This window comes from Anguilla rostrata, chromosome 1 (assembly GCF_018555375.3).
Source record: "Anguilla rostrata isolate EN2019 chromosome 1, ASM1855537v3, whole genome shotgun sequence".
NCBI classification, from domain to species: domain Eukaryota; kingdom Metazoa; phylum Chordata; class Actinopteri; order Anguilliformes; family Anguillidae; genus Anguilla; species Anguilla rostrata.
This window is the reverse complement of record NC_057933.1, coordinates 19,342,893-19,366,535: the sequence shown is the minus strand read 5'-3', so window position 1 is coordinate 19,366,535 and position 23,643 is coordinate 19,342,893. Positions and strand designations below refer to the sequence as shown.

Genomic DNA, 23,643 nt, shown 5'->3' with positions numbered 1-23,643 from the left:
TCTCCTCCTCTCCTCCCCGGAGGTCGGGCAGTCTCTGGAGGACAGATGTATTGAGTTGCGGGGATAAAGGGGGGGTGGGGGGTAGTAGACTGCAACACAGACTGGTGGAAAATGTGAACCGTCCCATCTGCTGTCAGGTGCTTTGGGTTAGTTGGCATCACAGGACAGGGAGTGTAAGACATCAGGCAGCTGAAGGGGGGGTGGGGGGTTGTCTTATTCCTACGTGGGGAGGTGCCCGTACACCTGTCAATGTCAACCGTGGCCATCTTGTGCATTCACGGTCGTACCCGCGGAAAGAGCCCGGTTCACCAGGACTGCATCTGAACCAGAGCAGGGGGCACAAACACATGTGAGCTCACTCTGTGCTGAGTTTCTCTCAAACACTCAGGCTTCTGCTAATCTGGGAAGGCTGCAGAGAGGGGTTCAGTTTTCAGGCATGGCAAAAACGACGCTGTTTTTAATGACCGCACTTTTCATTCAGTTCTAGCCCTGGTGCCGATTCGATGTGTGTCCCAATAACCACCTGCTTTGCTCATGATTTCTGACATTTCTCAGTCTGGGAATCATATTTTATTTATTGTAGTGCCCCTCACTGCAGATGAGTTCCTTGCTTCTGACTGTAAAAAAACATCTCAAAATAATGATACAAATATTGAAAATACAGTTAAAGGATTATTGTCATGATACAATGATGCAAAAAGGTGCAAACATCGTTTTACAATAAGAAAGCTGAAAATAACCCCAAATTAACCAAAATTACCCAATGAGGCATAAAACCATGAAGAGGGGACAATGAGTTGGTACTGAAATTAATAAAGAAATAGATTTTGAGAAAACACCTTCAGACTGTACCCCATTTGGACTGTTGAGTTCTGAACTATATTGAAGAATACTGGTGTACTCCAGTGTACCAAGGTGTACTGAGCACATCAAAAATATAACATTTTGTTTTAAGTTTTGTATTAAATTATATCAATTAAAATGTAGATATCATAATGTTGATGATGGTTATGATGATGATGATGATGATGATTATTATTATTATTATTATTATTATTATTATATTAGACACCTGGATAAGAGTGTTTGTGAAATAAGTGGAATGTACTGTAATGATATCAGTTGCATTTAATTTAGTTTTACTCAGGCAGGTTTGCTTAGTTTGTCAGGGACCATGTGCAGTATTGGCTGTAATCAATGCAGACAAGCACATGCATTCACATCCAGCCATTCTCCTCTACTGGACAGCCTGCTGGGCAAAGTGGAACTGGCTTCCGCATAGGGTGTGCTCACACACTGTGTACATGCAGGATTTACACTCGCTCCTTGGAATTCAGTTGCACGTATGTGCAGAGTCTGTGGTGGAGGGACATGGGAAAATGAATTTGCTTCATAAGATGGATCATCTTTGGAATGGTAGTCTTAAGTAGTCTCAGTTTCCTACTTAAGGAAAGTAGGAAGTAGGAAGTAGGAAGATGTAATCACACTACAGCTGTGCATTACATCTACAGTCTAAATACACCTGTGAATCGTACATATGTGTACACACTCATTTCCTCTCCCCGAAGGAGATAATGTGCCTCAGTAATGTTATGAAAGACTGGTCTGACCCCACTGCTCACCCACAGGCTGCATCGGGTTCGAGAGGGGCGTCCTCCCCAACACAGCATGCCTGCTCTTTCTCATTTCATGCTGTTCTTTCAATCTGCACTTTAGTCAGGGTTGTTTTCATTAATGGTAAAATAACCTATTGCGAAAATCAGTTCAGAGCGGTCCTGTTGATAATTTTGTGTCTGTACACTATGTGCACATGTAGCTAATGAGAGGAGAGTGGATGTTGCACAGTACATTGAGTACATTGAATCAGATCTTTTTGTTCAACATAATCTTCACGCATGGATTTCACATATGTCCCTGAACCCTGATGGTGAATTTGTTTTGGTCTGTTTTATAAAAGACAACTAAGACAGGCAAAATGGACCTGTGCAAAAAAAAAATCTTATTTATCTATTTATCTGTTTCTCAACCTTAACTATTATTTCTCTTTCATTTAGTGATTCTTATCCATTTTTTGCTTGGTTAAAATGTCTGTTTTTCCCCATAGGAGAATGATTATCATAGTGTCTCCATGGTATCTTGAGTAGTGATGACAGTACAATTGCAATGATCCTGATAGATTAATGTGGTTCATTACCAGGCGTTTCCGTTACGCGTGGACCAGGATGCCTGTGGCTTCACCCGCGTCCCCTTGTTGTTCTCCTCAGGTAACATCGAGTACAGCTGTCCGGCCACGAACGAGTGCGAGATCACGAAGCGGAGACGCAAGTCCTGTCAGGCCTGCCGCTTCATGAAGTGTCTGAAAGTGGGGATGCTGAAGGAAGGTAAGGTGCCCCCGTCCATCTTCCTCTCCGTCAGGTTTCATCCCGCCGGTCGCTCTTACATTTTTCCGCTGGGGGTGTTGTCGTGTAACATCTCAGCACAGACACGGCACGGCGAAGCGACCGCGCTAAGCCTTCACAACGAACGGGGGCGGGGGGGGGTGGTAGAGGGGGAACGGGGGAGAACAGAGGGGGGAACAGGGGGAACAGGGGTTTTCACGTCAGATCAAGGGCTCTGTATTGTGAGGTGCAGCTGTGATGTCATCGCCGGCGTGTGTGTGCCAGGGTGGCACAGAGATGGCCCCGATCCAGCGACGGGCGAGGATTGTTGGCTGCAGTTTGGGAAACACAAGTGATTTCAAACCCACATCCCAAACCCTCCCCTCCCCTCCCCCCCCTACCACCCCTTCCCATGCCTACCCTCCAGCCAAGACAGCAGTTAACAATGCGCAGTTGGGGTAGGGACAAAAATATGCTGAATAGGTCGATCCTCGCGTCTGACTAATAGAAGTGTAACAGTATTCCGACTGGAAAGGCAGGGGCAGGGTCCCTGGGCACGCTCTCCAGCGAGGCTCAGCTCTCCCTGCGTATTGATCCGCTAAATGTTTTCCGAACATCTCGGCTCTCTTCCTGTGGATGGTTTTTTAAAGTCGCGCCAACTGGGAATTCAGTGACAATTAAACATGCTGCCAATAGATTTTTTCAGCTCGGTTTCTTCCCCCCGGGCCCCGGGGCTGGGCAGCTTCCTGAGGAGGGACCTCTACCTGGGCCTGCACATTAATGCCACTTTCATTTAACTGTTGTCTGACTTGTTGGTCCTGGAGAAGAAGGCTCAGAACGTGAATAATGAGAATCGTGTGGCTTGGGCTTAGGAGCAGGGGCTGTGGGGGGGAGTGGGGGGGAGGGAGGGTGTGGAGGTGGAGGGTCATGTTTATTTAACACCCTGTGGGGGTGAAACTGTCTCTATTTAAGGAAACATTTATTGCTTTCCTCAGTGCGGTAAGGTGGGCTTCTTCTGACCAGGTCCAAAGAACACTGGAGATTTATGAAACACTGTTTTCCCCTAACCATTCGTAATGCATCAGAGACACTGCAGCGGCTGTGGATGTAAGCATAGCTCTTGTCTTTTTTATCCACGCTGAGAAAGTCATGGCCAGGAAGACGGCATCCGTGGTTGTGGAAAGATCTCGTGTTTCATGATCTTGATGGAACTCCACCAACATAACTCATCTCTAATATCACGACTATGGCTGTCTATGTGTAAATGCCCCATACCCTTGCCTAGCAGTCACCGTCCTATTTATAGAACACCTGCCAACCCTTACCAACTGCCAGTCCTCTCATTCTTTTCACCTGCATCATGATATCTCTATGCCACTGCTAAGCCTGCGCTGGAGCTTGGCTTCTGGCCATAACAAACAAAGTAGTCTCAAAAATAAAGCTCAAACTATTATCGCGTGCTCACACAGAGGATTCCTGGGCGTTATATTTAGTGGGAGCGGTAAGCCATTTATGCGGACATTCGAGTGTGTGAAACACGAACAGCTCGCTGCCTCCGGGTAGCTGCCTGATACATTTACAAAGGGCATGGTGCAGCGTGGGTAATTTGTGGATAATTACAGTGTTCTCTTAAATGAGAGGCATAAAGTCTATAGAACAGACGCACGCTCTGTCTCTTTGTTGAGTGGCTTTCCTATCAGGGCTGCAGAAGGCAATCTATACGGTTTCCTGGCCTGTAACGGAATCTCCACACAGAATGTGGCATGTTAAAAGTCTGTCCCAGAATGAGAATGTAATCACATTACTCTCCGATGAAATATTAATGCAAATATATTATCTGGAGGAATAAGAGACCAGAAAATAGGTAGCGATGGTCATAAATGAATCACAAGTGTCAGGTCAAAAAATGGAAGAATGGAGGTTTCGTTCAGCTCCCTGACACAAGATATACAGTGCAAAGGAATGGCAGGATGGTATTGAATATCAGGGTGAGTCTTAAAGAATGTGCATTTGTTCCACAATAGCGCTAGGCAGAGGTTACTATTCAAAAGCAGAATTACTACAGGAATTGTGAATTTCTGTAATATAGGTTTACAAATCATCTAATTAAAGCTAGTTCACATTGTTTTAGGCAAAATCACGCTTCTTGATAACTGAAAAATGGTTATTAATGTGAATTTCGAGGTTTTTAAATTACAACAAATTAAATAGCCCTATAAAATTCTTCATCCTAACCTGAGAAGCAATGCCCATGACTGCTGGTGTCATTGTTTCTAGACGCAGCTATTTATTGCTGTAGACTTAATACAATATAAGCCCTATAAGCATGACTATATTTACTGTGTACAGTGTCAGCTGACTGAGAACCTACGATGCTTAGGACCCCCACTTATCACTCACTGTCACCTTACCCCATCCTGCCATCTTCTCGACCTGGTATAGATGTGACATCAGCAGCCCCTGATCCATGGTGACCCGGCCCCACCCACCACTATCCTCCCCACCGTCCAGATAGGGTTTCACCACTTCCTTTATTTTAGGGGAAGTACTGCCGAGCGGTTCCAGCCCAGCAGTCTTCTTTTCCTTATCTCCTTTATTCTTCAATTCTCCTGACCCCCCCCCCCCACCCCACCCCCTTCCTCCTCCTTCAAGTGTAATTTTCAAGTACAATCAAAATAAAGTAAATACATCTCTCCAATTAAGAGGCAGACGTGAAATGCATCTCGCCGGTGCGAGTCTCTCCTTAATGCAAGGTCGGCGTTTGTCTGCGTGCGTGAGCGCCAGATCAATGAGGCAGGTGGAGCGAGATGCAGATAGTGACGGCCGGGATGAGAGCGCCCAAGCACCCGCCCGCTGCCATTCAGCACCGAGCCGAGCCTCCGGGTCCGGGAACGCACTGCACCAGCGCTGGGGTGGAGTTCTTGGGTGGAGCTCACTTCCTAGGTGGAGTTCAGTTGAGATTAAAGGTCACCCGCTCAGTGGTAAACAAAAAAAAATCCCCCCTATAACACTACAGCTCAAAGGAGGAGCAGTACGGACTCACTCGGCCAGATTTCTTGTGAACACTTGTGGTGCAATTTTGTTCACTATATACCTGAAGGATAGTTTGGTCTACTTCATGATTTACAAAGAATAGTGGGAAAAACTAATAAAAAAAGTATGGAAGAGTAACAGAAGCTTTTAAAAGCTTTTTTAAAATTTTTATTAATGTACCAGGCCAAATATTACAGATGCTAGTTTTTGCACTTTCAGTTAAACACATTTCATTTTAAGACATTATTCTTAAGCATTTGCATTTCTTTTTGCAAAAATTTAGTAAATAGTTTACATCTAAAAAATACACCTCTTGGCTTCTAGACCTTCACCAATGTATTATACAGCATCCATCTCCACTCCTTAAGTACTTGATAAACAGGTGCATAATAAACCATTAGCGTAGTTATTGAGGCAGTCCTCTTTTCAGACAAATTCTTGCTAACAACATTAACACGACTGGAAAATAATAGCTGAAGCTAAATGAAAATGTATGAAAGTAATCAACATTTGAAATACAATTTAAGATGGAAAATGTGCAACAATTAACACATCGTTTGCATGATTACTTCTCTGAGGTTGTACCAGTATGTAGAAAAAAAAAAAAAACACTTTAACACAGACTCTGCACAGAGAAGAAATACACAGAATTAATCATCTCAGAGGACTAAAGAATAGGCATTTGGGTTCGGTACAGTGTATAAATGGAAATTAAACAATTGTATATGGTCTATATACAAAAATATGTGAGTACTACCTCACAGGAATGCAAAAAGTAAAGACAGAGGCGGTGTGCTCTCCCCGGGTAATGTATGGGCGCTTGCGTGCGCCTCCTTATTAAGACGCGAGCTGATCGATAGGCTGAAGCGCGGATTGATTGAGGTGGAGGGGCTGAGTTTGGGTCCGTGGGAGCACCCCCCCGACGCTGCCGAAAGATCAGCAGCCCGTTTAAAACGGATCTTCTTGCGAGTGCCGTTGCCGTGGCTTTATTTTTCCCCGGCTGTACAAAAAGAGGAAGCAATCAATAAGAGAGTCAGGTGTCAGGGGTTGCAGGGTTTTTTTTTCCCCCCCTCTCTCTCTGATCAATGGACTGAGATCAGAGCTGAGCAGAGGCGGAGGGGAGGAGAGATATTGAGATATTACACGCTCGTCTGCCGGAAAGAGCCGGAAAAACGCAGGAGCGCTAACTGCTGCCTCTCACATCACGTCATCCCTAGTCCCCTCTCTACAGGTTATTTCTTACCTCTAGTCTTGCCTTGAACATTTTTTTCTTGCTCCATTACACAAAACTGAATATTGCCTAAATTTACTTAGTAGATTCTGCTGATATTAATATTGTTATGATTTTTCTGGAGCACAATTTAAGTGTCATCTGTGAGTCCATGTACACAGTCTCTCATACACAAGAAACAAGGGCTTTTGCTACATGCTTCTCCCTTGTTTGCATGTGCATGCGTTTAAATGGTGATGACACTGGGTGTTAGCCGCTTTAAACTGACCAAAGCTATCATTCAGCGATCGCTGCTTTCAGTGTATTTTATAGCAGAGCACATGGAGGGAAGGCGAAGCAGTGGCTGGTGAATTGTGTTGCCTGCCTGTGTGTGTGTGTGTGTGTGTGTGTGAGAGAGAGAAGCGCTTGAGTGTAACATGTCCGGCAGACCACCCCTAAGGGCCCGGTTCTGTTCCGTGGCCCCGACAGGTGAGAGGATTTCGACAGGCGCGAACACGTGTTTTCCCGAAGCAGGGGGATTAGCTGAGCCGTCGACTTCCCAGTCCTCCCGTACGGCACGATATATCACCCCTAATGGGAGACAGACGCCGGCCGCGTGACGACGCTAACGCTCCCGGTCCTGCCGCGAATCGCGGTCCCACACGCAGGCGCGTCCGCAGGCACGCACACAAGCGCTCGCACACACGCATGGTCTCATGTGCACACACACACACACACTCACACACACACACCGAGGTGCTTGCCTCTGTTAGCTTGCGGGCCTCCCTGTCTGTGACCACCCCAGAGCGTGTTAAAACAGAACCAGCCTCGTGCTAAAGCCCAAGCCAGGAAATGAGTTGACCAGGTTCATCCCTGTTTGGATATGCTGTCAGTTTTTTCCTTTCTTTTAATCCTTTGCACTCTTGGTTTGCAGAAAATACATACCTGGCTGTGTGAAAAAATTAATGATTAAATTTGTCAGAGTGAAATGAATGTTCATTTGCAAGACACTCATTACGCAACAAAAAAGTGGACTGTGTCCCACTGACCTGATATTTGGTTTTGAATCAAACAATTCAACTGGAATAATGAGTGAACCTGACAGTGGTGTGTGTGTGTGGGTTGGTGCATGCCTGTGTGTGTGTGCCTGAGTGTGTGTGTGTGCACACACGTGTGGGTGTGTGTCTGTGTGTGTTTGTGTGCCCGTGCGTGTGTGTGTCTGTGTGTGTTTGTGTGCGTGTGCGTGTGCTTGCGTGCGTGTGCGTGTGTGTGTGTGTGTGTGTGTCTGGGGGCTTTGCCCGTCCCACCCGTTGGGAGCAGCAGGTGGGGGTAGGGCCCGTCATGTAACAGTTTCTTTCCCCTCCGCACCCTTCCTGCATCACACCCTGTGATTAAACAAATGCTGTCACATGCTGGCCAGCCAGCAGCGCTGGCGGAGGGGCCCTTTCCCAATAGTGCTGACGGGGTTCAGCCGCGGCTGCCTTGAAAGGAGAGTGCCGCCATGCCTGGGGATGTGGCCCTCTGATTTTCCCAGCTAAAATAGGGTCACCCTAAGCTCCCCCTGGCATTGCCAACCATCCCAGCCATTCTGACACATTCCCTAGAAAGAGACACCCCGAACAGGTGAGAGGCCCAAAAATAAGGCCCCATGCCCCGGGCCGGGTGCACAAAGTGAGTGAAGACAGGCCCTTTTGTAGGAGCGCGCTCCGGGGGGGATTATTATTGTTTTTGGAGAGAAAGAGGAGCTCCGGGTCAGCTGGCCCCCACCCCACGCGGCTGCGCTAATCCCCCCCCCCCCCCAAACGGCTCCCGGGCCATCCCAAAGCCCCCGTATCGCTGCACCCCGCTTTGAAGCGCTGACACCCGAGCCCGCCGCTGCAGCCCTTTCTTCGTCGCATCTTGATGCGGGCCGTAAAACGCAGGAATGCATGCTGATTAAGCTCAGCTAACCCCCCCCCCTGCCCCTCCGCCCCCGCCCCCCGCCCCACCTCCTCACCCCAAACCCGTTCACCTCCTGGAAAAGCGGCACTCGTCAAGTTCACAGAATCTGCCCTCGCACTCTTCGCCGCTTTTCCGCCATTCGACGCGCTCCCTTCCTAACCGCCGCTGACAGACATCCCCTCAGTTCTTCCCAGCGGTTAGACGGGTCTGGGTCCGGGTCTGGGTCTGCCGTCCACTCGCGGGGGAGCGTTCGGGGAGGTTGTGTGTCGCTTGCCCCACCGGTGCGTAAACGAACAGGCGGCCGACTGCTCACTTCACTTCGCCCCGCGTTGAGCGCCCCCTCTCCCTCGCTGTGCCGCGCTTCCGTCTGTCGCTCTTTTTAGTTCCGCGGGAGCTCCGTGTTCCGTTTGTGCGAATTCCACGGTCCCAGCGCCTCCTCCCCCAAAGCCGCTCCGGCTGTTTTTTCCGCTGCGATATTCTCAGCGCGGCATTACATGTGACAAGGCCTAATCCAGCTCTTGCAATTGCCTGAGCGGGACCACACGGAGATAAGTAACTTCATGCAGAGAGGAGGAGCGGCCCGGCTCTATTCTCCGTCTGACAGCGGAGAGGAGAGACAAAGAAGCAGCAATTATAGGAAAATAGAACCGGAGGGACCTCTCTCTGTATCTCTTTCTGTCTGTCTCTCTCTTTTCCTCTGTCTTTCTCCATTTCGTCTTTCTGCCTGTCTCCATTATTCTCTTTCATCCTCTACCTGCTTCCCTGTCTCTCTCTGTCTCTATCTCTCAGGTTAAAATTATAATACAAAACTCCTCTCTGAAAACCAGAACTGGAACAAAGTAACAATTATCTGTCCCAGAATTTATGAGCATACATGATAAAAAATATTACTACTTTGTTATATTATGTTAGTTTATGTAAGTAATTTGTGCTTACAAAATCTCTCTCAGCACTTCCCTGTTTCTCTCTCTGACTTTCAAATTCAAATTTAAATGTTTATTGACTTGATAAATATGAGTAATGAAAACAAAACAATGGGTTTTTTTTTGCAACATCACAGAAACCTGCATCTCTTTTTCTATCTCTTGTTTCATCTGTCTTTCTGCCTCACTCAGCTACGTTTAATTTAAATTTGGTTTATGGGAATGACAAACATGGTTTCCTGTTGCCAGAGCATGCATTAGACAGTGTAAACAATATTAATACAATATCACAATAGCAATAGCTATGACTAATAAATCATATACTCTAACTACTATTTTTCAGTGCTTTTAAATAACATTAAATAGTTTTCCTAAAAAATTGATTTGACACAAAAGGTTTTCATGTGTGTGTGCATGTGCGTATGTTTGTGGGAGTGCTCCTGTCCCTCTGGCTGTGACAGGCCACAGTAAATTTGGCTTCCAGTACCGCTTAACTCAGGTGCTGTCCAAGATGGGCAATTCTTCCTGCAGAACTGGGAATTATGGGCCAATCTGTTTTATTTTGGAAATGCGTCTCTAGCATTTGTCACAATTTGTGAAGAGGCGCATCTCCGTATTTTTTGTATAGAACAATGCGAGGTCGTTCTTTCTTGCTTTATAGCCATGTTTCCCTGCGTTGGCTATATTTCTATTACGAGTCTGTACTTCATAAACCTGGATTTGCTTAATATCCCTCCCTTTCTCCCCCTGTCTGCCTCTCTCCGTCCCACTCTGGCTGTAAACCGAGCCTGCCGAGTGGCAAGCTTTAATTCCTGTCAGCATCTGTTAATTATGGCCGGGTCTGTTCTAATTAAAACAGGCACCTATGTACCTCGGAACCTTCACGCCGGCTTCGCCGTGGATGTCATAGGCCTGTGACTCCACGCTCCGAGCGGAACAGTGTCTCATAAGGAAAAGCCCGCATGGGGTCCACAGTTGTCGCAAACTTCAGGAGAGCAGGGAGAAACCGTAGAATGTGGTGACATCACAATTACCACAGAGTGGAATTTTCCATTTCTGGCACAGGAAATCTGCCCTTAAGCATTTTAACACCTACCAATGACACCCAGACACTGGAGATCATGTTTACACTGGCTCAATCGTTCTATATTTGCTCTCTTTTGATTCCAAATTTGGGGAAGCCTGGACAGATGTAGATCCCTGAAATTTAAAATAGAAGTTATTTGCAATGTACAGTATAGTGTGTAATAACAATGATAATAGTGTGAATTTCTCAAACAAAAAAAGTTTAATTGTGCAAAATGTGATGAAAATGAATTGGAAAATTAACTTTAATATTAACCTTATCTCATTTCATGTATGAGGGAAAAAAATGGTGATTTTGCCTGCAGTCAATTATATTTTTTCCATAATGCACTGGCATAATAGACAGATTAATTAAAAGCAGTTCTTGATCCCTGCTTAAAGAAAAAGCCTATTTGCAATCCTTGTTGATATATTTTGTCTGTCTGTGATTATCAATGTAGAAATGAAAATGGCTGTTAGGAAGAATTTGATTTTACTGCGACCTGGCAGCCATCAAATGATCTTCCAGTGTTTGCTGGGAAAAAGGGTCCCTACTGGGAATTGTGGGTAATTAGGTTAGTGGGTTGTCAGTGTCAGGAAATTGAAAGACAATCCTAATCAGATTTGTGTTTCCAGGGAATCAAAGAATTTATATAAGTAGCAGAAATCTCCTCATTCCACTCATACAAGATGATACAGTTTGCTTTACCTGCCCATGCATACAAGCCATGAGACAAGAAGAAAGATGGTGGAGTGCAGAAAAATTATGTTTTTTTGTTTTTTGAGCAGTACAGCTTGAAAAAAATGTATTCTGTTTCATGTTCAGTGTCTGTTGCTGCATTTAATCCCAAATACCGGCCCACATTTTTCGGATAAGATACATTTCACTTCCTGCTTACTGCTTACAAAGAGAAAACTAAAATAAGACAAAGAAAAATCAATTACCTTGCATTGTACCTGGAAACACTGAGCCAGAAAGGCTCTTTTTGAGTTTGTTTTTGAATTAGATTTTTTAAAGATAACTTGGAAGCAAGGTTGGAATTTTACTTTAACATTTATTATAAAAGAACATTTATTTTATGATAAATAAATTCTCACAAACCAATACATTTAATTAAATGTAAACACAACTAAATGTAAAAGAATTAGTGAACCTCGGATGTAACAGGCCACTATGAATGCTGGGGAATTCTGTCTTGAAAAACAAAAGAGTTATGTATTTTATGCATATATTATTTAATCAAATATTTTCCATGAAAAAATATTAATGAAGGAACATAATATCACCATACAGTAGACTTTCCAGTTATTAACTGTGGTAATAGCATTGATGAGCAATTGGCACTGGCTCTGGAGGAGCTGTGTTCGCTGGCTTGGCGTCTCCCTTGACTTTCCCCAGTAAACGGCTTTGCGTTCGAGTTAGCGGCGGCGCGTTCTCCACATTAATCTCGGGGAGGAGGGACACCGCCGATCTCGGGGTGCCTAACCCCGGAGCGTCCGCCCAGAGCTCCTAATCCAATCAGGGCCTCCTCCTTTCCTCTCCCCTCTCCCCCGAACCGTGCCTGCGCCGTCCGACGACCTCTAATCACGCTCCGCGGGGCGCCTGCGTGCATCCTATCGGAGGGTAAATGTGGGAGAAAAATCATATTAGCCTCATTTGCAGTAGTCCCACATCCTCCGCTCTTGACAGATGTAAAGTGATGAAAGCATTAAGCGAGTGCTCTGCCAGTGCGAGGCCTGGCAGTTTAGCGGGGGGGGGGGGGGAGCGGGGGGGGCTGCGTTCTTTTGTCCCGTGGCGGCGCGACGCTCCCCCGTCCTAACTCCGGGAACTCTCCCGCTCGCGAGGGCGACCGAGGACCCCTTTCAGGACCGTCTCCCCGTTCAATTAGGGTTCCCGCTCGCATTAGGCAAGTTTGAATAGCGGTCATGTGACGCTCCTTTACTTGATGTGTGTTAGGGGTCACTACCGGGGGTGTTTTTTGTTTTTTTAAGAAGGGTTACTTAGAGGGCGTTGTGTTTCCGTCTTCGGACGCTGCTGTGTTACCTCTTGCGGTGTGTGCGCATCACGTCCAGACCTCTCGAAATGCCGCCACCTCCTCAATCGATCGTTTTAAGGATCGCAAGTGTGGTATCTATGTGGTTTCATTTGGACCACAGGCTCAGAGGCAAAAATAGGCTTGTTTTTCCAAACAGAGTTAGCAGGTTTTAAGTTTAAGTTTTAAGCACACACTTGTATCTCTTGCTTAAAAGTGTCTATACAGATTATAGATGTGTATGTGTATATATTTATCTTTAATTATTGTATGTATGTATATATACAAGATCTATGTTTATATATATATGCTATAAAAAATATATATATAAGAATTAAAGATAAATATAACAGTTTCACACATAGAAAAAATAAGCTAGAAAATGCAATGGATATTGGTGGTGAATGAATGCCAGGAGTGCTACAGGAGCCTGTTAAACATAATAATATATGATGAAAATAAATTGAATCATCCCTATCATGCAACAATATCGTAAATAACATATGTTACGAGCTGCAGTGACATCTCCTTATTTGCAACTGTACAGGAGCCAGTCATTTTATCAGCGAGACAGGGTGATAAGGCGCTGTGCATGTTCTATTAGATTGTGGCAAAAAATGTAATAATTTCATGAGAAACCAGCTGTGCAGTGTTAGCCAGTGTACAGTGTAGGTAGGGATATTTCCCAGTGCTGGAATATTCCGTCTGCAGGTTGTGCTATAGCACAGAGGGGGACAAGAGTGGTGTGTACCTGCCTGCTCATTAGTATGCTGTCTGTCCTTCCCAAAAAGCTAAATAATTAGAGGGGCAGTCTGTGAGATCATTGACCCCGCGTTAAATATTCATATGTTTAGAGCTCTGCCAGGCTTCGCCATGTCACAATAGACTAGCCAGGCGTGGTACACATATGGGAACGCACTCATTTTCCTGACACTTGAAGCCCCCCTCCCTTTATTGACCATATGGTGACAGAAACCTTTGCTTTAGGCCCCCGAATCACATAATTTTAGGTTTTAATTTTAATTTTCCCTCAGATAGGGACAGGCTGACATGTTGTAAATTCTGATTGTGCTATAATGCGGAGAGAGAGAGACAGAGAGAGAGAGAGAGGGAGAGAGAGAGAGATGGGCGGTGTCCATGTTTTTGAGATTTGCGCATGTATTTTGAGCGTCTGTTTCTGTAACGTGTGCACAAACTATATCTATTCCTCAACTCTTTTTTGAAACTAACAGAAGATTTTGCAAGTATAACTTAAATGACAATAATTAAGAATATAACAGACATATATATGATAAATATGAGTGCATAATATGTATGTGTGTATGTATGTATGTATGTATTTATATATATAGGTATGCGTGTGTGTGCGTTTGTGTGTGCACATATATCATGTAATGTGATACAAAATCCATTTCTAGCCAATTCTAAAGCATAGCCATTTTTAACTTGGATAGATGTGTTTTGCCTAGCGTTTAATTTGAAACCAAACTGATGCGTGTGTACGTTATGTTTCAGGTGTGCGTCTGGACCGCGTGCGGGGAGGCAGGCAGAAGTACAAGAGGAGGATGGACGCCGAGAACACCACCTATCTCGGCCTCACGCTCCCCCCTCCTGCCAAAAAACCACGTGGGTACCCGCTCTGCCCAGCCCCCTTCCCCGTATCCCTGTCCCATAATCTCCCGTGGCCCTGTTCTGCCTCTTTCGGATTGACGGGGGGGGCTGGACGGGGACAGCAGTGTGAAATCATGACCGGGGGGTCATGGGTTCAGTTGTCATTTAGAACAGCACAGCGGTTCACGAGCCAGGCAGTGCCTCAGTAACAGCACAACCGAATGCAGCACATGTTTAATACACCAAACGCAAGCTGCCTTCTATAAGGACGCCAACTACGTAAATGACGCGCAATGATGATTGGTTTATTTCACACAGTGAGCTGGGATCGTTAAGATATTGACAGCAAACCCCTTGCAGTACTCTCCTCAGCCCTCTTGAAGGGCTCGCAGACAGTTCTCAAAACTAACAACAAATTTACTAATATATATTCTGGTTTTACCGCTGTCCATTTCTACAACATAACTGTTGTTCAAGAAGCAATATTCCCTTTTCTCCATCTGTGGTTGTAAACTTTGGTCATTGGCTAATGCATCCATCCAGATTTGTTTTTCATTTTGAAAAGGAAAGGATAATTTTTATTTACTACTGTGTACAAATAGGATCAACTTCACAGTCAGCGGGATATACATGTGTTATAAATTAGCTTATATATTACTTACTGTATATATTTACAAAAATATGTATATATTACTGTATGTCTGTCTATCTGGCTATAAGCAGGGGTTCCCAAACTGTTGATTTCCCTTATCTGAATTCTATATCAATAGTGCTAACACACTACCTTTTTTCTTTTGAATAGCATCCAAAAGATTGGAAAGTAATATGCTTTATTTTAATTTAATGTTCACTCTTTTGCATAGGTCATAATACAGATATGTAGAGTGGGGTTTTCATATGAGAATTTTAATACATGTGCGTGTGTGTGTGTGTGTGTGTGCGTGCATGGCTGAGCACTTTTTTGTTCTACAGAAGCGTAACTCCTCTCTCCCTGCTTCCTAGTTACGAAGATTGTGTCGCATCTGCTGGTAGCGGAGCCGGAGAAAATATATGCCATGCCAGACCCCACAATGCCCGAAAGCGACATCAAGGCCCTGACCACGCTGTGCGACCTGGCCGACCGCGAGCTGGTGGTCATCATCGGCTGGGCCAAGCACATCCCAGGTACGGCCGCACGCGTGGAGCACATGCTCCAGAGCACTCCCGACTGCACACACCGCAGACTCACTGAGTTAGCACACGCTGCAGACTCACTGAGTTAGCACACACTGCAGACTCACTGAGATAGCACACACTGCAGACTCACTGAGATAGCACACACTGCAGACTCACTGAGTTAGCACACGCTGCAGACTCACTGAGATAGCACACACTGCAGACTCACTGAGTTAGCACACGCTGCAGACTCACGGGAGTTAGCAACACTGCAGACTCACTGAGTTAGCACACGCTGCAGACTCACTGAGTTAGCACACACTGCAGACTCACTGAGTTAGCACACGCTGCAGACTCACTGAGTTAGCACACACTGCAGACTCACTGAGTTAGCACACACTGCAGACTCACTGAGTTAGCACACACTGCAGACTCACTGAGTTAGCACACACTGCAGACTCACTGAGTTAGCACACACTGCAGACTCACTGAGCTAGCACACACTGCAGACTCACTGAGTTAGCACACACTGCAGACTCACTGAGCTAGCACACGCTGCAGACATACCAAACATTCAGTTATCAAAATGAATAAAATGTACTTCTGTGGGCTCCGGTTGCTCACCATGACTGCTCTTTTTTGATAAGAACTTTGTGTGTAAAGTTACTTTGTTTATCAATTCAGAAGACAAGTAAATAATACAGGCAAGTAAATAATATATTTTCAATGAGAACTAGGAAAATGCAAACGTGCATGACTTAAATATTTGAGAACTGTTTTGCGTACTATTTCTGCGTCGAACGTTCACAACAAGTTCTGAGCCATTTCAGGATATGCATGCACACAGGCATGCACACACACATAAACACACGCACATGCATACGCACACACACACACCTGCACACACACACACATGCACACAAACACACACACACATGCACACACACACGCACACACGCACACACACGCACACACACACATACACACACGCACATGCATACACACACACACACATACACACACACACATGCACACACACGCACACACACGCACACACAGATAATTAACATTTGCTGCTCAGGTGCACCATGGGGACAATAGAGCTGCTTTAAAAAAATCAAATCAATAGAGTGCAGCTAAAACCTCTGATTTGAATGGGGGAGGATGTTAGGCCTGGTGTCACTGTAGGCCATAATCACTAGGGAGATTTAGAGGAGAAGACCCTCTTACTGAAATAAGAGAAGTACTTTGCACACAAGCAGTAAAATTGAATTATTGATGAAAGTAATCATGGATGCCCCTCTCCCCTCCTGTCTGAAATTCTCACAGAGGATGTGGTGGGTTAAAATGCCACAAATGAAATTAAGGTTAATAATCCGCAATCTAATTTTATTCTTTTTTCCCCCGCAGCAAACAATGGGTGTTTGTGTTACCATTTAATTTTTCACCATCTCTAGCAAAAAATAAATAAATAAAAATTGACAAAAGAAACTGTGTTGTCAACCAAAGGAGGTGATGATCTCAGCAACGCACCCTTCATATGCTACATCTAGCAAATTTACTAGCAATGGAAAGTTACATAATAAATAATTGTAAATAATGCTGTAACTTGTGCTTTCCTATTTCCAACTCCCTTTTTTCTATTTTCACAACATTTAGTCTCTGGCTGTGCTAAATACCCAGAATGCACTGGTTTTGTCACCCCGAGCACTGCTGCACACGTGGGCACACGATATTGCTAAACCCCAAAAACAGGCAGGCAGGCAGGCAGGCAGGCAGGAGCGGGGCTGAGGACAGGGAGCTGCTCCGGTTTCTGAATTGGCTGTAATCGGGCACAGAAGGAGGTGTTATCTGGTAAGGAGATTAAACGGGCGGCTTCCCCCTCATGCAGCAGCCCCAGCCTGCTGTGTCAGCAGGGGGCAGTTTAAGGGACAGCTTACCCGGGAGTGGATCACCACTGACCCAATAGCACCGTCCACTCCACCTGATCCAGGTCTGCGTGTCACCTGGCCCAGCTGGCCCAAATGGATGACTGCTGTCTGAACCACCAAGACAGCCTGGCCAACCCAAATCCTAACCCTGCCACCATATCCATAACCATAGGGGACCTGCTGACATGGCATAATTAGAATGGAAATATATGGAAGGAAATGACTCACTACTAATAAATTGCATGCCTGACACTATTCATAACTTTGACACAATTTTCACACAATTTGTTAAACCTAATTTTACACTGATTTAGCTGATGGGTCATAAGTTAATGTTTACATTGAATCTTCATAGATAAGCATACTGTGCCTCTAAATGTTAATATTTCCAAAAACATACACATTGCATGAAATATATATATAGTACTCCACACTTAAACTAGCCATAAAAATAACCATGAATACTATGTGGATTGTGAACAATATGGCAGTTACGTCAGAATGGAACAGCAATAGTAAAAATATGTATCTCACTATATCTTGATTCAGTAAAATCCTTTTTACCCTTTGATATTACCTGCTAATCCCTCAACATGTACCAGTTAATCAACCAAACGGGAACCGTTTGTCCCTCCTTTGATTGGCAGAGAATGAATATAGTAACAATAATGGCTGCTGCAGGATGATTAGCTGTAAGAAGCTTACCATGAAATGGTTAGGCTGTGCGTCTCTCTCTCTCTCTCTCTCTCTCTTCAGAAAACTGTTCCCAATTCCCCCAGGTAAACATTACATGAGAAATAAGTGCAAACACAAGTATTTACTGTGCAGCTTATATAAGGGATCTGTGCTGTCATAAGTGCCATTTTATATTTTTGAAACATGAGTATGGATTCTGTCATAAGTGCTTCATTTTACCCCCTATATCTGAATGATAAAAGATACTGCACAGAACAAAACGTGAGCCTGTCACAAACAGCTGGTCTGGCCCTGATGAATGCTGTTTTGAGACAATGGAGCTGTTAAATCCAACTGTTTTATTCCATTTGATTTCATTTAAAATGACTATTGTATTCTTTCATCAGCGAGTTGTTCAAATGCTTACTTTATTTTCTGTCTATTTGTCTAATTAGTGCGACAGCAACACGCATCGTCCTCAATATGAGTGAATCGTTTAAGTGTGTGCGTTTCATTTAATTTTTTTTTTGCTTCGACAATATTTTGAGCTCTGCAGTTCCTGAAATGAAGGCATGTGTAGAATAAGAAAAGATAAAGCTGAGTGAGGATTACAATGCTCAGAGAGAAAAACAGAACTCAAATGTAAGACAGAACAGTGGCCTTAAATTTGAGTTTGTTTATTTTGCCCTCACACTGTATACTGTATACTGTAACTGTCTAATAGAGTGCTTCTGGAATAGCGAGCCTGCATCCCTGCTACAGTGTACATGAAATAGCCATCAAACAATATTGATTGAAATGTACAGTACTGAGGAAAGAATTCAGGCAATTTAGATATAGTTAGAAATGGAAGTGAAGCTATCTCTGTCTCTCTCTCTCTCTGTCTCTCTTTCTTCTGCGCGTGCACACACACACACACACACACACACACACACACACACACACACAGGCACTCCCCGTTGTACTGGCTGAGCTGATGAGAGATGGTTCACTGCTCAGCAAGGATCGTGTTGTACAGTCCTGCATGCACAATTCTTTCCTCAGGGTAGCCCACCACTGTTGCTCAATGCCCACATCTGTCTTCTCTCTGAGAAAAAAAACTGCTGATTGCATTCTGATAGATTTTTTGAGGCCTTGGGCAGTGGAATTAAAAAAGATTAACAGTTCATTATGAAGTGGGGAACATTGATTAGGATTGAGGCAGACAGGCAACAACCAAGTCCAAAGGTAACAATAGATAGGCGACGATAATAGGCTCTTACGTTTCCTGATTGATTTTTCATAGCTGCTTCTCCCCAATAATATTAATAAATTGGTTTGAAAAGGTTCGAGCCACACGTGTGATTCTGTGGAGTGGTTCTTTCCGCTTCGCACAGATTGCTTTGCCACAAACTCATGGCCATGAAGTGCGGGGAAAATTACTCCGCTTGATTCTTGTGATCTACATTAATTTGTCTTGTTATCTGGATTTGGAGAAAAGAAAGTGCGCATAAATTCAATTACCATTCGGATATTGATGTTCATGCAATATTTGTCTGCCACATTTGCGGAAATCTTTGTGCGCACACTGTATTGCAATGAGGTGCATTCTTTCAGCAACGTAAGGATCGATATTAATACAAATAATCTTGTTTAAACACTATACCTGATATGAAATATGATTTTTATTAAAAAAATGCTAACACCACAATAATAATAATAATAATAATAATAATAAGAAGAAGAAGAAGAAGGAGAAACCATTATCATTATCATTATTTTTATCATTATTGGTATTATTATCATCATTATTTTTATCATTATTGTTATTTTAGTAGTATTAGTAGTAGTGCCGTTATGTACATCATAATAATAATCATCATCAGCAGCATTAAAACAATGCTTATTTATAGTGATTTTCTTTTAGCAGATCACAGGTTTGTGGGTCCATTGTTACAGGTGTAATACTCAGAGTCAGTGAGTGTTACAGTGAGTCAGTGAGTGTACAGTACATCCGCACCGCTTTGAAATTCACTCCATTTCTGTTCTTATATAAAAGATCTGGATGCTCCATGTGGGCTTTCCTCTCAAGGGGCCTGCCACTGGTTCATTATCACCCACTTTGATAATGTTCTGCTGCCGCCACCTTGATTTTAATCTGCCTCTGATGCACCAGTAATCAGGGAGAGTGATGCGCAGAAAGCCTTTTCGCTGTTTGCGTGTTCGCGGCAGATCGCGGGGTATTTGTGCGGCTTCAGGTTAATTGTTGTGCGGCCGTTGCGCGTGATGATAGGGAGACAGTGACAGATGGCCTGCCGCTTCTAACACACTGAAGACCTTTGACACCATAGCAACCCCTCCCTTCAAACCCCTGCTCCCTCCCCCCACCCCCCCCCCCCCTCCAATACTCCATCGTTCATATTCCAAAAGGCTCGAGCGTTGCTGGGGGTTAAGCAGGACGTCGACAAACTCAACAAGCATGTGCGTACGTGTCCGAGGTCCGCGGAATTTTTCCTTGCAGTCATGCCCTCGCGACTTAGCAAACGCGTGAGTGTCACGCGCTCCCGCGCGGAATCCGGAATGCAGCGGGGCGGTGTTCTCAGGCGAGCGTTCATCACCTGCTGTCCCTCCGTCCCCGTCCTCAGCCGGGAATCGCCGCAGCTCGATGCTACAGATTTCTTCGCCTTCGTCACCGTGCGGGTTTGAATCCGTCAACACAGTCAGTCAAGTCATGTTTTTGCTCAACCCTAGCTGACTACAGTAACGCACTTTATTTTAATGCTAATTTTGTTTTTGAGACGTACTCTGTTATCGACTGACTTTCATATCATTTCACATTATTTCCTTACAGTCAGCGCCAGTAACTGGATTTGTATTTACAAAACGTTTTCCCAATATTGTTATTTAGCTTGCCACATTTATCTTAAGTGCCCCCTGAAAACTACTTTACACAATAAATTTTATGTTAATATTACTAGGAGGATGATTATTTTTCAAAGTACAAATTACAGTACAAATTACTGCTTGTTTTTAATATATGGAGGCACAATAATTTAGGTTTAGTTCAGAGCACTGACAGACACTTGAGTATAAGTAGGTTAGTGATAGATGTGTGTTAATGAGTTATAATGAGGATACCAGGGTATTTATTTGTGTCAAATGCAAACCGATAACAAAAAGACAAATGCAAGGCATAGTAATTACTAACAGAGAAAGCACATGCTCCCCCTTAATTAAATTCTAATGCAATCAGTGATGTGTTGGGCATTTGCGCGTTGATGCTGCTGTGTGCATTTTATTGAACGGAGAAAAAGAGACTCGCTGATCAATTGTTATTGCGCCACACCGCCCTCACTGAATTTGACTGCGCTCAAGAGGCGTTCCGTCCCCTCACACATTCCCCCTCTGATTTCCATCCGGCACTGTAGTTCCATGCAGTTTAATGCTATGAATAATGTTATTTTATACAGTCTGATTTGAGCAAGGGCCACTTATGTCTTACCCAATTGTGCCTGCACGCCTCCTGCAAAAAGAGCCATCACTTGCGGTCGTCATGCAAACGGAGATGTTTTTGTTTCTCGGCACGCCACTCATTCAAACCCCCCCACCCCCCCACCTCCGCCAAAGCACCCCCGCCACCACCACCACCACCACCCACCTATGCCTGTTTTCCCTTTCCTATTAAATTGTGAAATCTACTTACTGTGTTGCCAGGCTGATCCCACTCAAGGAGCATAATCTCCTTGTAATAGAGTGTGAATACAGCCAGGCTATAAATCAACACCTCATCAGCGCACTTTATTAAATATAGAGACCAACAGACAGCTTTTAGTATATTCAATTTGCCGGCTGACGTAGACTTATAAAGATAGATTGAGTAGTCAGGAGGATGCTGCAGCCCAAAACCAATGCATGAAATGGAGAGATGAGGCAGGGGGGGAGGAGGGATCCGGGGGAAGGGAGGGGGGTCACCGTGGTAACAGTCGGGCGGGGGGGCAGGAAAAGGGGCGTTCCGCTGCTTTGTAGGATTTGGGGGCACGGGCCCCCACAACAAGCGGTAAGATCCTGGTGATCCATGCTGCACATCTATAAAGATATGACACCAGTAATAATGAAAGAAGATAGCTGCTGGTGGCTTCATTTAGAAAGAGGTTGCTGAAGGTTTTGATGTGAAGAAGGGTCGGTGGTGGGGGCGGTGGTTGTGATGAGGGTGGTGGCGGAGAGAGGGGGGGGGGTGTACAACTGACTGCTGTTGGGAACATAGCATATTTGTTGTTATCTCTCATAAATTTGAACTGATTTAGAGAAGCAAGAACATAAAAAGCATTCCTCTGTGTTTGCAGAAATGTTTTTGAAAAGGGAACTGGTGCTTCTAATGCCTATTTACCTCTTCAGCACAAAGTAATGACTAAATACCAGTCCTGCGTTTCTATTCATGATTTTGGTTTAAATAATAATTATGTGGCTTGAGTAGGGATTTCATCATTAACTGGGTGAAGTATAGCATTATACAGTTACATATGACATTTTATCATAGGTCTTGATAATTAAGATTTGTATATTTTGCAATGCTGTGCAGGTTACGTGGAATCATTAGTGTAATAGGATCTTTTTTTTTACTTATCTGTCAGCTGGTAATTGAAATAAATTTTGTTCAGTGTGAATGTAAATCAGAATCTTCGGGATCCTACCAGCTCCTTGGTTTGAACAGAGACATTTGGTGTGAAATAAAAGATGCCAGACTCTCGGGAGTGCTTAAGACTGAGAAATCGGGGTCACGGGGTCAGGGGGTGAGGATTAAGACAAGGGGGATTACTGTATTTAATGTTATAAAACCTAGTATCGTTCATAGTCCATTGGCTAAATTGCTCATTCTCAGTACCTTACCGTGAGATAATGGCGTGGCTATGGTTTTAGAAATGCAGATAGTGCTATAAAAATTAGCTGTTCCATTTTTTTTCCTGTGAATTACGGCTTGCTAAAGTATGTAACACGCTGAATAAAATCTATGCTTGAAATGTGCAAAGTACTGTATGTTTTCAACCTTTCAAGCCCAATACATTAAAAACTGTAAACCAGTACTTTTTGCCAAATTGATTTAGATGAGCATGGCAAAATTGTAGAAAACGTGTCGACAGATCCTCTAGACATATAACATTTTGTTATATGAAAATAAATATCACACAGCCTTTCTTACATCTGAGTGCATTTCTCTTTAATTTATGACAATGTAATGAAAATGCACAACTTAATATAGCTGGAATAAAGATGAATGTGGTAAAACTGCAAAGCCGTTTGTATCATCTTACAATGCAGCCCCATGTGTGAGACCCAGGCCTTGTGCCTTCAGCATCAGAAAAGGGGAAATATTCATCACTTCAAGGCTATTTTGGAGCTGCATGTCTTTCCACATGTGACCGGGGTTCAGGTCAAATTATTTGTGTCAAGTGCTTCAATTTATGACCGCACATGTATTGATTAGGTCCTCCTCATGCTGTCATGTAAATTCAGAAAGAGTCACAGGCGGCAGCTGCAGGTTACACACACACGAGTATGGACACAAACAGGAATGCACACACACACACACACACACACACACACACACGCACAACACAGTCAGGCGCACACGCATAGTCACCCGTGCACAAGAAGACACGCATCCAGCTGCGCACACATACACAACTGCGCCACACACACACACACACACAC

The 23,643-nt window shown here is 44.3% G+C and overlaps 1 protein-coding gene across 4 annotated transcripts in view; it reads left to right on the top strand.

Annotated features, from left to right (window-relative positions):
* esrrb (estrogen-related receptor beta) overlaps positions 1–23,643 on the top strand; it is a 71,786-nt gene that overhangs the window by 31,568 nt on the left and 16,575 nt on the right. For all 4 annotated transcript variants that reach the window (XM_064327962.1, XM_064327950.1, XM_064327941.1 and 1 more), the window contains 3 exons: positions 2,265–2,381; positions 14,099–14,209; positions 15,197–15,358. In XM_064327962.1, coding sequence (XP_064184032.1) covers positions 2,265–2,381; positions 14,099–14,209; positions 15,197–15,358 — 390 coding nt within the window. The remainder of the gene's footprint in view (positions 1–2,264; positions 2,382–14,098; positions 14,210–15,196; positions 15,359–23,643) is intronic.